Source organism: Ylistrum balloti, unplaced genomic scaffold (genome assembly GCF_031769215.1).
Source record: "Ylistrum balloti isolate Yb309-2 unplaced genomic scaffold, AGI_CSIRO_Ybal_v1 Utg370476, whole genome shotgun sequence".
Classification (NCBI taxonomy): domain Eukaryota; kingdom Metazoa; phylum Mollusca; class Bivalvia; order Pectinida; family Pectinidae; genus Ylistrum; species Ylistrum balloti.
The window spans coordinates 41,001-55,480 of NW_026782312.1; the positions used below are offsets into that span (position 1 = coordinate 41,001).

General features: G+C 36.9%; 2 protein-coding genes and 1 non-coding gene across 3 annotated transcripts; 2 read left to right on the plus strand and 1 right to left on the minus strand.

Moving 5' to 3' along the window:
- The first annotated feature begins 694 nt into the window (after nt 1-694).
- LOC132555357 (monocarboxylate transporter 12-like) lies at nt 695-5,975 on the plus strand. The gene is made up of 5 exons (XM_060219703.1): nt 695-815; nt 2,212-2,355; nt 3,243-3,389; nt 3,781-4,974; nt 5,845-5,975. Exons 1-5 carry the CDS (start codon nt 695-697, stop codon nt 5,973-5,975), a joined length of 1,737 nt encoding a protein of 578 aa, XP_060075686.1.
- Nucleotides 5,976-7,350: 1,375 nt separating this feature from the next.
- On the minus strand, nt 7,351-7,422 carry Trnad-guc (transfer RNA aspartic acid (anticodon GUC)). The gene has a single exon. It is a non-coding gene; the product is annotated as a tRNA-Asp (tRNA).
- A 3,039-nt stretch (nt 7,423-10,461) lies between these two features.
- On the plus strand, nt 10,462-12,943 carry LOC132555361 (E3 ubiquitin-protein ligase TRIM56-like). Its single transcript, XM_060219709.1, has 3 exons — nt 10,462-11,629; nt 12,036-12,065; nt 12,279-12,943. Exons 1-3 carry the CDS (start codon nt 10,462-10,464, stop codon nt 12,941-12,943), a joined length of 1,863 nt encoding a protein of 620 aa, XP_060075692.1.
- The last annotated feature ends 1,537 nt before the right edge of the window (nt 12,944-14,480 follow it).

Genomic DNA, 14,480 nt, shown 5'->3' on the forward strand with positions numbered 1-14,480 from the left:
TCGTTATTAACAATTATTGCGTAATGGTGTTATCAATTGCTATTTTTATTATCCGTTAAACTGACAGATCATTACGCGTCAATATGAGTCATTGAAATGTGAAAGCAATCTTTCTAAAGGAAACCTAGAGACGTTTCTAGAATTAAATATATCAAGTTAATGAGGAAAAGCAGGTAAACAAAGGACAACAACAAATAAAATAATAAAAAAACAAAATAAAAAAACAATAACCAAAAAAAAAAACAATTTCTTTTTGATATGCAAAGCAGAGATTTTCCCTTGCGATTTTTTTGTTGGACGTTTATATCGATTTGTTTATACCTACTATATATTTTGAGATACTATCTCATCTAATGTTGGTATCCTGGATGCACCAGGTGTGGAATATATTACCTGTCCATATCAACAATGTTATGAAGCAACGTGACCAATCTCTATTGTAACAATCAGTGTATTTACCAAGAAGAAGATGTAACCGATGCGATAGGCTTCAGAGGATCATCTCGATATACATAACATTGGCAGATGTCGCTTTGATTAGTATTGATAGGAAACGTCACTTCAATTTTAATGGGACCTGAATCTTAATATATTTATGATTCTGGCCACGTGACCTGGATTCTCTCTCAGTTACATACTTATAACAACTGTTAATCTGTCCTAAACAGTTTGAGCATACCTTGCGAGAGGCTTCATGTCCGAGACACTAGAATCAGAGGAGGAGTTCCGCTTCTTGGCTGATCAGTCGAATCCCACTGTGGATGAACGTGGCGATGTCCCAATCGACCATGGTTGGGCTTGGGTTGTTCTAGCCGGTAGGTACATAAATTGCCTTACCTTATACAATATAGTATATTATTCTACGTGTGTTAACGGCTTGATAAACCACTGCCCTTTTTTATTAATAGACATGGAACAATTTTATTATTTGTTCATTGCCGTGGTAACCTAATTGATATGATGAAAACATTTATGTTACTTTAACAAAACATATTCAACATAAATAAGAAAAAACATTGATAACTTTTTTAAATCGAGACTGCAAACGACAATTGTTAATATCAAAGCTCAAAATATTTTAGTAAATGATATTTTATCAATAAGTTTTTTTCGGATATTTATGGTATAAGAAAACCTCTATAGTTTTTTAATTGATACTACTGACGTAACACATTAAAATGCATCAGTGTTACGTAATGTTCAGACCTTGTCCTGCTGACACTGTCAATGAGATGTGATAGTCTAGCGCAATATGGACCTTGCACTATCCTATATAGAACTTGTGTTATCATTACTATTGACAAGACAAAAAGCAGGTTTTTAACGCGTACATATGTACTTACACATTATCCAGACTGTTGTACGATCGCTAATAATTCCAATGCACTAGGTTACTAAATATAGCCTGTCAAATTGCTTCATATATGCCAAGTCAGTCCAAACAGTGACCATGAATACATATTGTATACAATATATTGTGCATACATATACTTGAAGGTAGCAATGCTATAGACGCTTTATGAAAGTCTGTAACGGTTAATAATACATTATTATGCAGTGTTCATGTCCTGACATTTAAATGATACGGCGCTTGATATAATCGTAACGCCTTCAGTGAACACTATTTTTGTACCTTTTTAATGAATGACTCGTATTTCTAATAAAACAAAACTCTTGTAACGTTCTTGAATCTGAGTGACAGATAAAGTACCTCTTCGTTATAATTTGAATTCTCTATGAGTATATTTCAAACTCTTTTGTAGTGTTTATAATGTTACATAGCGGTGGTTCTTCGTGATCATTGACTTAAGTGATCTGGGTACATCTTGTGATCGCCATTTTGTTGGTTGTGTCCGTGCCTCTGTTAGAGCCTGAAGTACATATCATGTTTGCATCAAAACTGATGATGAAGTGATATTCAGGATGGTCGGTTGGCACGGTGGTAACGAACTCGCCTTTCACCTAAGTGTTCAGGGTTCGATTCCCGGAATTGCCGTGGAAAGGCATGGAGTCGCCAGCCCGACCATGTAGGTTCCATTGGTACTCCTGGTTTCTCCTACAATAAAACCCCTCGAACATTGTTATAAAATAAATTGATAAAGTTTAAACTGTTGACGTGACCGTTATTAAAAGAAAAAGAACTCTTAATTTCGGTAGAAAAGATTATACAGGTTGACTGTAGTATCTGTGATGTACCTTTTCCTATTTTAGCTAGCATAGTTATCAATGTGTTATACGCTGGAGTATTGAAGTCGTTTGGGATCTTCTTCATCGAGATACTGGATGTTTACGGCGGTGCAGTCTCGACAACCTCCCTCATATCTGGACTTCAGTTCACCGTATACTGCACAGCAAGTAAGCATTTCCTCTGGAACATTGAATTTATAACATGTGTCTTGTCTTCCTGGTTTTTGTTGGTGTTCGTCTTCTGTTAAGATACTGAAATACACTCAATGATTTATTTTCATACTTTTCTGTCGCTTATTGTAATTAACATACCCACATTTAATGTGTGCACTCATCCCTACTACTGCGTGTTTAATTAACAATATCCCTGTAGCTGAATGTTTCATTACAGTACCGGTCGTGTCCATGTATATATCCGAATTGATGTCTCTTTCACTAAGCCTGCTAACGTTTGTTCATTCATTCTGTCCTTCTCTGCAGTAGGACGAAATCGCAGTGTGGGTTGTCTACAGTGCATGATCGATAAAGACAACTAACTTTGATACTAATGTATATACATTCGTCACATTTATCATTTGCTACCCTGCAGGAGCCAAAGAAATACACATGTATTCTGTCCCAAGAGGCGACCAATTCTGATGTCCACAGATCTTTCTCGTGTATAAAGAAGGCATTACAGGTGCTAGAATTAATCTATCTACTTTCCGAATGTAGCAGTTTGGATCTTTTCTTTTTTTCTCAGTGTACTTTCTCTGTCTTAGTTTGTGTCTACCTAGACTAGTAGACATAACCAAATAATGTAGAAGGTTGGTACTGTCATATAGTAGCACAAATACTTAATGTACCTGTATAACACTAGACACTCAATGAAATGTTCAAGATGAATCAGAAGGAATATGATGCCATTGTTTTACAGAATGTCACTTCTATGAAGTGACACTATCAGATGAGTTCCCTGTTTTACAACTCAATAAATCAATCGATATAAGACCTAAAGCGCAAAATGTTTTAACAAAATATACTCAGCATATTAAATATGATTATTTCACGACCAGATGTGCCCGTACTTATGATCCTGTTACGGTACCAGAGCGTGCGCACCTGTCAGCTGATCGGTATTACCTTCAGTTCCTTGGCGTACGCCCTCAGCAGTTTGACCACACGGCTGGATCTCCTTATTCTTTGCCAGAGCCTTCTAAATGGTGAGACTCTGTTATATGTTTGTATAAAGAGAAATTCTACTCAATTTTCAAAACGATAATATTTTCAATTACTGTAAAATGAAGGCATTTGACATTGTATAGAAAAAAAATATGATAATAAAACTACATATCTTTAACTCTCGCCCGTTACTAGTGACTGATATACAAGTGCTTACGTCCACTAAAACTTCTTTAAGAATAAAAGGAGTATTCCTACTTGATTATTACATTTCAAATTGCTTAAACTGATAACAAAACGACCAATCTAACTAAGCCGTTGAGTGATAAGCGGATTTTAAAAGTGATAAACATTTATCAACAAGCTGTGATGTTTGGAGACATCCTTGTAACTATTAGAATAAACCCTTAATTCTACTTTGTTGTGTTTAAGGTCTGAGTATAGCACTCATCGTTCCTACGGGTATAGTTCTGGTCGGCAGATACTTCAGGAAACATATAGGATTGGCTAATGGAATGTTGATGGCGGCATTATCCCTTGGTGGACTCGTGATGCCACCATTGATCCAAAATATCGTTCGAGAATACACGCTTCATGGCGCTCTCTTACTTACTTCCGGCATTGTCTTTAACGCACTTCCGGCTGCTATCCTGCAACGACCACCTGAATTTTATCGCCGTATTTACAGAATAAAAACGAAAGGGCTTCTGGCTAGTAAACAAGGCATTGTATTCCCTAATCCAAAACATACAAACGAAGTGAACTCATTGGTTGGCAAAGTAAATGAAATCCGGTTGAAACATCATATTTCTACATCTGAAACTGAATTACCAAAGAAAACAACACAAAACGGGAAAACGATTATAAATGGTGATGGATCACTGAACGCAAGTTCAATGCCAAATTTACTTTACTCTCAACATCAAAAATACATCAGCGAAGACCAGTACCAGAAAGAAGCAACTGATGGTAAAAGATTTAAATTAAAACTTCAACAGTTTTCATCTTTGCCCACATTTGAATGTACAAGTGTTTCCAATATATCCATTTCACAAGAAAACCTATTTACAAATCAGGCATTATCTAAAACGGAAACAAAGACGGTTGAAACATCAAGTTTATGTTCAATGTTATGTCGAACGTTTACAAACTGCATAGAGAGTGGAAGGATGCTCCTGAAAAACCGATTGTTTTTAATCTTTGTTGGTTTTTACACAACAGGGACTATCAGTAACGAGACGATAACTTTATATCTACCTCCGTTTGCCAAGGAAAATGGAATCGAGAGTTCCAAAATAGCAATGCTTATTTCGATACATTCTGTATGTGATTTTCTAGGAAGGGTGTTATGTGGGTGGCTGGCCGATCTCGGGGGGATACGAAAACATCATATCATTCTAGTTTCACAAGTCTTTACGGCATTACTACCACAGTTGGCGTACTTTTACAACTCGTTTTTGATGTTTGCGATATTTGCAGCCAGTTTTGGATTTATGTCTGGTGTTATATTCGCCATCAGTAATCCAGTGTTAAAAGAGATTGTTGGTGACGAACACTTCGCGTCCGCCATTGCCATCGCCATTTTTATAAAGGGAGCAGTACTGGGTGGAATGATTCCGTTACTAGGTAAGTTGGCAGGCTGATTTTTAGTATATAGAATTAAGTATTTGTGGAATGAAAAAGCTTTGAAACTTTTTTATATGAACAAGTGACAGTTAAAACACACCTTTATACTTTTTATCGATATTTTTCATCGGATTGATGCCTTTTAACCACATTTTTAACACATCCCAACATATAAAGGTTGCTCTTTTATTGTCATTTATTCATCTAGTTGCATCGAAATTTTTATTTTTCGGGGTAATGTCATATTGCTTGATGCGCTGTGGAAAGTAATCCTCATACTTACATATGTACATTTGATATCAACATCACAACATCAAAATACCTTATACACATGGTTAGCTATATTATATCGTAAGGAGTAGGTGGTGTCACTTGGGCGTCATTGACAATGCGCCCATAACATTAAAACATTTACACATTGATATAAAGAAAGGTAATGATAAAAATATCAATAATAATTTTCATTTGTACAAAGTGGAGTCAAGTCAACAGTTTATTATTAGTTTTTTATTTGATAAAGTGATCAAAATATACAGTATGTACAAAATAAAGTGAAATCCCTGTAATATTCCGCAACCTTGTCATATAATACGTATTGTAGATAATACAAACCAAATCACCCTGATACGTATTGTAGATAATACAAACCAAATCACGTATTGTGGATAAAATATGCATTGGGTTTGACAAACTTGAATTAGAGAGTATGCAACGTTAGTGTAAATATACATTAACTCCACCAAACGGAACCTTTTCTTCATTTCAAAATTTTCACTTGGTGCAATTGTAAATCTTATTAATACAACAGATGGGTATTTTGACCCTCCACTATATCATTATGTCTGAATAAGGCAATGGCTTTTCTTACAGGGTATCTACGTGATGCAACGTGTACCTATCACGTGACGTTTCATTGTATGGGTGCTACGTCAGTGGTGGCGGTGTGTGTACTGGTTTTGTTCTCTTCTGTCATTCCGAAACATTCTTCACCCGGAGTTTAATGGAATGAAACATCTTCATGATTCAATACTTTAACTCAGGAGAGCTTGGAATTAATCACACAACACACTCTCCTAAATCAGTTTATTTCATCTTTTCCTACAACGAAACAAGAGGGACACATTTACTGTAAGCTCTATGATATTGTAAGTTGTCCCTTTCTTGATGGTGTTTACATGTCACAGTTGAATCGATATTCTGGGACTTGTCCCCAGTATATGACGTTTATGCAAGATGTCGTCAACTGACAGACAACCTCACAACACAAGAGTTAGAGAGATGCAGGTTGATGAAGTATATATATATACCGTTACTATGAATACAAAATTCATTTATCTATTTTTTTTTTTTTATTTATTTATTTATTCATTAATTTATTATTTACTGATAAAGCCAGGGAAGTGTGTATATTTTGAAACGGCATGTAGATATGTCATGAAACGAACAAATTTTGATGAACTGTGGTGAAGTAAATTGGATCGCATTTATCTTTAAATCATTGATATATTACTCATTACTGAAATATGAACACATATATTACATAATGTAGTTGGTTTGTGTAAAACAAACTCCGTCATGAGAGAAAATTTAAAAAATACTTCATAAGCAGGCTTCATACGTACATACTTATCTTAAAACTAGACCCAGGGATAAAACAGGAAATAAATGTTTTGTATGTGAAACACTTGGTACTAAAATACCGGAAATCAAAACACAGGAACAGTTTCAGTAATAAAAAACCAACAATGTTTCCTTCCTTATCAGTATATATTATACCTGCACTATTACAGTATTTCACAAATAAAACCTCCGATTCCAGCTCTTGGCATGGAATTGTTGGTGTGTATGAGTGTGTTTGATTTTTTTCTTCTTCTTCATCTTCTTCTTCTTCTTTTTCTTCTTCTGTGGGATCGATTTTCTCCGACAGGCTGATTAATAATCTGGAAGAAGAGGACTTAAAGTAGGCACTCGAAATTGATTGAATTTTAGATAGTAAGACGTGACTTATGTGGAAACTTGTCAAACTGGGGAGAGGGAAGTCATTTCTAACAGGTCAATAGAGAGCTTAAACTGTTAACACCATTACAATGTGGTCTGATTTAGCATTCGTCCCCATATAGACTTACTCTATTGGTTAAGGGTTTAACAAATGAAACAGCAAGCCCACACAGAACAACTGAATAGTTGTTGTTAGCGTTTAATGGAAGAACTTTCTGGATTAAAATTAGTGTTTGACATGTATTACGTTTTTAGTTGGGTTTTTTTTTAGGGTGGTTTATTATTATTAAACAAAAATTCTTTCTATTTGTAATCATTATTCTATTTCCTATTTATCATATCACATGAAAAAATATAAGGCAAGAAGAAAAGTGCAACCTCCCCGGCGGGGAATTGAACCCCGGTCTCCCGCGTGACAGGCGGGGATACTTACCACTATACTACCGAGGATTGCATGTCTGCTTCTTGTCAGTATATAATTTCTATATGACAGTGAGTGACGCATGTGGCTACATGATTGTGTTGTAGGTAATCAAGTTATTAAACATTATGTAGTGTGCACACATTAATAATATTACCCTTGATTCTCGACATGGATAAAATATGTCGTCGTCTTTTCATAATCTTTAACAGTCTTGAATAGCCTCGTCTCTCAATAGGCCCATAAATAAGTCTTATCTTACATGTTTTCTCGTCTGCTGAAAGGCCCAAGGCCGCAATAACATAGTGGATGTAAAACCTGTTTAATGAATAAATATGTACCTTGACGGACGGGGCTACATATAGGCATAACACAATATGACGTCCCACGGGTCGAAGTGTCACATGTAATATTTAGAAAAAAAATACACATTTTGAATGTTCATAAAATTACATTAAAACTATTGAAATGCATAAATTCATCTTCCTCATTTCAACCATGATACAATGTATTTTAAAGAAAATGGGATAAATTAAATCTGACAAGACTTGGCACTGTCTATAAGTGATTTACCTGTATGTCTCAGTACACGGAATAGTAGGCTGGTAGACTGGATAAATAAGATTCAATATATCATCTTAACAGACACGGCGAGCGCATTATTCCCTGTTCCCAATATCGTGCCTTTAAATTAAAATTATGATATTGGAATACCATAGGCCATAATATACTTTACATTATAATGGTACGTACAGATACAAAGCAAACATAGAATTGATCATGACATCACGAGGAAACTTAATCAGCTGGAATTCAATTACAAAATAATTCTTGGACTATTTTGAATTCAAAATTTTTTCTGTTGAGTTTTGTTGGTTTTTTTTACCTGACAATTAAGATTTAAAGGACATAAGTTTTGAAATTTGATTTATGCAGGTTTATTATGATAACTTAGAATATTTCTGTACGTTGCACGAGTCGATAGCATTATACATAAGTAGTACATTATCAATATAGGTAAGTTTCCTAACTATTAATTGATATTAAAGTGTCGAATTACCAAGCAGCTAGTTCCCAACCGATCCCAAATAGACTGAAAAAGACAAGTCATCTGTAATACAAAGGACAGTTGACCGAGTTACACATGTATCTGTATACAAGAATCATGTACTGCAAAGGTGCCAAAAATTAAAGAAAAAACAACAACAACAACAACAAGAGGCCCATAGGGCCTGTATCGCTCATCTGCACAAAATAAAGAACGGGAATTTTAAAAGATTGTATGTTTTTGTTTCACTGACCATTGGTCAACTCTTACCTTTATTTGAGCAACTGGGGCCAGAAAGTCAAATCCACAAAATTGATTCCCTTTTACTAAAGGATGATCGAGACTAAATATGGTTAAAATATGTCCCCAGGAAGGATGTCACACTAGGATGTGTCTGCATCAGATTATAAAGAAAAGCTTTTTTCTACGATTTCCATTGTATAGCCATATTCATCTTGCCCAATACGGTAGACCCGCCATTTATTGTGTTCCCTATTGGACCCACGCTTCGACACCTACATGTAGGTTCCAAACCCACCTTGTATGCAAAATCGGTTTCTTTTCCGGATCCCCTACATATAAGAACGCTTCTTACTAAAATTATCAAAATGCGTTCAGTTTTTTCGCGCCATGCCATAAGAGGTACCAGGCGAGCTAATAACACTCAAAGATTGATATAGCACATTGTAATATCAATGGCGGGAAAACTGATGGTTTTGAAATGTCATCTTTTTCTTCTCTCACAACCTCATTTCTAATTCTAAAACATAGCTAGGACCTCTCAAGTTTTATACAGTAATTTTCGGCAAAGCTTATATTAGATTTGGTACTGACACAAGGATTGACCACAAAGGGACAAATTAAAGATCTAGAAAGTGAAAATGGTTTTAATCCGAGTCCCAAATAAAGAGCTCGGGGTCTACATGGTTGGAGCCCTTATTATACGTCCTATTTTTAATTAAATAATTTCTCGAGGTGATCTTCCAAACTCGACAATACTTCATATTCGTCATGATAAATATTTAATGAAATGAAGGTTATCGAGCTAACCAGTTACGGAAATAACTAACCATAAGTTTATTACTGACAGCAAAGATAGGCTCATAACTGCCTGTATAAATAGTTTACTGAATTTTGATAATAGCACATTCAAGTAATATTGAAATGGAAATTCGACATGATATTGGTGCATATATCGGAAAGCAAAATGGTTTTACATTTCGGAATTCAATTGAAGGGTGTAAAGAATAAGAGATATTTAACACCAGTTTCATACCTCCGATAAGCGCCAGACAATGCTTCAGTGTCGACATGGTCTATACAATCATTTAAACAGCTTTATTCAGCTCTTTATTTAAATATGTAAAGATGTATAATTTCATTTGAACAGCTGAATCATGGCAAGTGAACATCTGAATATTGAAACGTCTCAGTACGAAAGACGCTTCTCAGTCTATTATTTCCAATCAATCAAAATACCAGCCGTGGTATGATATAGTGGTCTACTTTGTATTGGTCTGGAGTAGGCCGTGAGAAGTGATTTCTTCACTTATATGGCCAATACCTGCTGAAAGACGACAGTAATATATAACTCTAAGGTAAGCTTTTATATCCTAGATTATTTCGAAATTTTTAATCAGGCTGATGTATTTAGTCCATATCATAGACTCTCTCCATCTTTAGTCCTTATCATAGACTAACTAAATTTTTAGTCCTTATCATGGACTAACTCAATCTCCTTGAACCATCCTGCTCAAGTAGTAAGTTGGGATAATAATGTATAGAGTTTGTGAAACAAAAAAAAAACAAACAAACAAATAAACATAGTTTGAAATTGCAGATTTTCCGAGCATTTATTTGAAATACGGCATGCGAAAAACATTAAAATGATAAAATATAACCGGGCTTTTCCGTAATCATATAGTCGTTTTGTATTATCAGTATCAGAAATACTATCAATGCTGTGTTAAACTTAAAGCTCTCTCTTTATCATAGAGACCAACATATTGACGATCCAATTATGATCAAAGTAGACGACGTCCAACAGGAATTCCTCATCTGCAACAATTGTAATGTGGATTACAATGACGAATTCCATATTCCAAGAGTGTTGCCATGTCTACATACATATTGTCAAGTTTGTCTCCGTAAATTGTCTGCAGGTAATGTCATTGTGTGTCCTAAATGTAAAGCGAAAAGTCGACTGCCAACCACTGGTATTCAAGGATTCCCTACAGATTCAACAAGACGAAACCTTAGGGAGTTTCTCAAATTAACAACCGATAGCTCATGCTTGATATGTAAGGACTGTCCAAACGATAACATAGCATCATATTTCTGTAAAGACTGTAATATATATTTATGTCAGGAATGTAAATATATACATCAAAAAAGTATGGCGTCAGGATCTCATGCTGTTTTCTCTATCGAAAATCTGAGAACTTCCGCTCGTCCAGAGGTCTTTCAACGTCGTCTGAAATGTACAAAGTCGGGCCATGAGGCAGAACCATTGACATACTACTGTTCAAAGGAGGTCTGTAGGATGTTACTGTGTAGTGTGTGCAAATTGCGAGATCACAGTCCATCTGAAGGCCACGTGATACAAAATATTAATGAAGTACAGCAACTGAAAATGATAGAAATGACAAGGCTACTGAGCCACCTGGAAGACGTGGTCACTTTAACAAAGACAATGACTGATCAACTGAAGCAAGAAGTACTCAATATAGATATTCGGGAATTCGAACTGGAAAAAGTTGTGGAGGCAAAATTTTCTGAATGTCAAAAAGCGCTAGAAAAACGGAAAAACGATATAAAAGCAGACATTTCAAAACTTTGTGAACAGCAAAAAGCTGCTTTAGTGAGCCAATCAGAAAAGATGGGAAACTTCATTGACAGGGTTGAAAATGCATCAAATTTTTCGCAAGCTATTTCTACATATTCTGCTCCATCCGAATTTCTGATTCTGTACAATGTTTTGTACCGACATCTACGATTGTTGGCTCGACATAAGCTTAACAAGTCAGTGAAGATAACCATCCCAGTCTTCGACACGCGTCATTTTCTGACACAGTTTACAGCTATGGTGTCCACGTTAGGAACAGTTTCTACAGAAACATGCGCCAAGAATATGACATTTTCCCGTAACCACACCGATCTCACTACAACATCAAGACCATCCTCAATCAGTAAGTAAACTAATAGATATGTAGGACGGAATACATTTGGATATAAAATGTTACACTTTGTGATTTTATTTTCTCTCAAAATGTTCATAATTCTACATATAAACCCGGAAAACAACGATATATCATTATTGAGAAGCATATTTTGTATGTACAGTATTATTTCAATGCAACACCTTCCTACCAACTATACGTCCATCCGAAGCCTAATAAGTTAGAAAAGGCAACGTCCTTTAATGAATGTTTTTAATCCAAAGTCCATGAAATTATCATTGTGAGTCTGTCTTCAATCACTAACATAGAACGTGACTATGTCACACCGTAACAATTAAGGACAAACTGTTGCGTTAAGCCTTTATATAAAAGGAAATGTAATTATTATTCTAATAACTGTTTCTATATTTGACAGAGGTGGCTGCGGAGCACTCGGAGGTTTTATGTAAGTTAATCTTAACATTTTTTCTGAATTTCCCAAACTGTGCCCCAGAGTAGAATTACTTCTTCTGCTTCATGTCAATGTCAAGTCCAGACTTAAACTTTCGTTGAATACTAAGAAAATTTTGATCACTTCTTTAGAGAACGTCAGCTTTAAGGAGATAAACTGAACTTGTCCATATTATGGTCCCTTGGTAAGACTTTGTCTTTTTTACAGATCCACAGATTATACTGGATAGAGATACTGTCCACAAATACCGCGCTGTGAGTGACTGTGGTCGAAAACTTCACAGCAAACCTACCTGTAAGAAGAAGCCCAGACAATCGTCGTATTCAAGGAGGCAGCTTCGTACTTACAGAGGTGTCGTAGGAGATCGGTCGCTTAAACAGCCGGGGAGGTTCTATTTCGAGGTCATTATCAACACCGATGTCCTGAAGGATTTGGATAACTCCAATTTGGTGTTTGAGGTAGGTCTTTGTACATTGGAGGAAATTGACCAGGGTTACTACCTGTATGAGCAAGATCATGCATGGTCACTTTGTGGTCAGCACTGTGAACGCCACGACATGGTTTGCCGGTTCCTTCGTCACAGAGGATGCAACTATTCCCACACGAAACTAATGTCCAGCACTGCAGGAACTAACCTATGTTTAGGGTACGGATTCCTACTAGACACGGAACTGGAAATGTTAACGGTGTACGATTGCCTTACACAAAGCAAAGTCTTCTCATTCGACAAGGTTGACCGCTGTCTTGAACTTTGGCCTGTACTTGGTTGTCAATGGCCAAGCAAGGTCAAGGTGACTATGGCTTTAAGAAGTAGTCGGGATATTGCTATGCCAGACTTTCCTGTCAAACGTTCATGCTCGATGGTAATTTAAGACATAATCAAAAACTATCCCGTTGCTTTCTGAAAAAAGCATCAAGGAATCAAATGACAGCATCTATTGAGTAATCCAATGTTAGGTTATAACATTTGACGGAAAATTACCTTACCGCTTTTTTTTAATTCTTTTTGTTCAGATAAACTTTCTATATAGCTCAATTTATTTCGAAATTGTCAAGGGCTTTTCATGTGTGCATTTCCTGTTCTAGCGTTATATGTCTTACAAGAAATCATGTGTACCCGCTCAGTTCCTTGTACGGATCGCTTGCAACATGTAATTTGATAAATAATACAGTACAACATATATTTTAAGTTTTAATCCCCTCCTCCTTGGTGTGGCATCTGCTGATTCTCATCAAACACTATTAGAACAAGCCTGCTGTAACCCCTCCTCCTTGGTGGGGCGCCTGCTGATTCCCATCAAACACTATTAGAACAAGCCTGCTGTATCCCCTCCTCCTCGGTGGGGCGCCTGCTGATTCTCATCAAACACTATTAGAACAAGCCTGTTGTATCCCCTCCTCCTTGGTGGGGCACCTGCTGATTCTCATCAAACACTATCAGAACAAGCCTGTTGTATCCCCTCCTCCTCAGTGGGGTGCCTGCTGATTCTCATCAAACACTATTAGAACAAGCCTGTTGTATCCCCTCCTCCTTGGAAGGGTACCTACTGATTCTCATCAAACACTATTAGAACAAGCCTGTTGTATCCCCTCCTCCTCAGTGGGGTGCCTGTTGATTCTCATCAAACACTATTAGAACAGGCCTGTTGTATCCCCTCCTCCTTGGTGGGGCACCTGCTGATTCTCATCAAACACTATTAGAACAAGCCTGTTGTATCCCCTCCTCCTCAGTGGGGTACCTGCTGATTCTCATCAAACACTATTAGAACAAGCCTGTTGTATTACCCTCCTCTTTGGAGGGGTACCTACTGATTCTCATCAAACACTATTAGAACAAGCCTGTTGTATCCCCTCCTCCTCAGTGGGGTGCCTGCTGATTCTCATCAAACACTATTAGAACAGGCCTGTTGTATCCCCTACTCCACGGAGGGGTACCTACTGATTCTCATCAAACACTATTAGAACAAGCCTGTTGTATCCCCTCCTCCTTGGTGGCGCACCTACTGATTCTCATCAAACACTATTAGAACAGGCCTGTTGTATCCCCTCCTCCTTGGTGGGGCACCTACTGATTCTCATCAAACACTGTTAGAACAGGACTGTTGTATCCCCTCCTCCTCAGTGGGGTGCCTGCTGATTCCCATCAAACACTATTAGAACAGGCCTGTTGTATCCCCTCCTCCTCAGTGGGGTGCCTGCTGATTCTCATCAAACACTATTAGAACAAGTCTGTTGTATCCCCTCCTCCTCAGTGGGGTGCCTGCTGATTCCCATCAAACACTATTAGAACAGGCCTGTTGTATCCCCTCCTCCTCAGTGGGGTGCCTGCTGATTCCCATCAAACACTATTAGAACAAGTCTGTTGTATCCCCTCCTCCTTGGTGGGGCACCTGCTGATTCTCATCAAAC

Excerpts from the sequence above, each read along its gene's own strand:
- LOC132555357 (XM_060219703.1), top strand. The coding sequence starts at position 695 with ATGTCCGAGACACTAGAATCAGAGGAGGAGTTCCGCTTCTTGGCTGAT. Across the intron at positions 2,356-3,242 it reads CACCGTATACTGCACAGCAA|ATGTGCCCGTACTTATGATC; the intron begins GTAAGCATTTCC and ends TTTCACGACCAG. Across the intron at positions 4,975-5,844 it reads TGGAATGATTCCGTTACTAG|GGTATCTACGTGATGCAACG; the intron begins GTAAGTTGGCAG and ends CTTTTCTTACAG.
- LOC132555361 (XM_060219709.1), top strand. The coding sequence starts at position 10,462 with ATGATCAAAGTAGACGACGTCCAACAGGAATTCCTCATCTGCAACAAT. Across the intron at positions 11,630-12,035 it reads ATCAAGACCATCCTCAATCA|AGGTGGCTGCGGAGCACTCG; the intron begins GTAAGTAAACTA and ends TATATTTGACAG. Across the intron at positions 12,066-12,278 it reads GGAGCACTCGGAGGTTTTAT|ATCCACAGATTATACTGGAT; the intron begins GTAAGTTAATCT and ends TCTTTTTTACAG.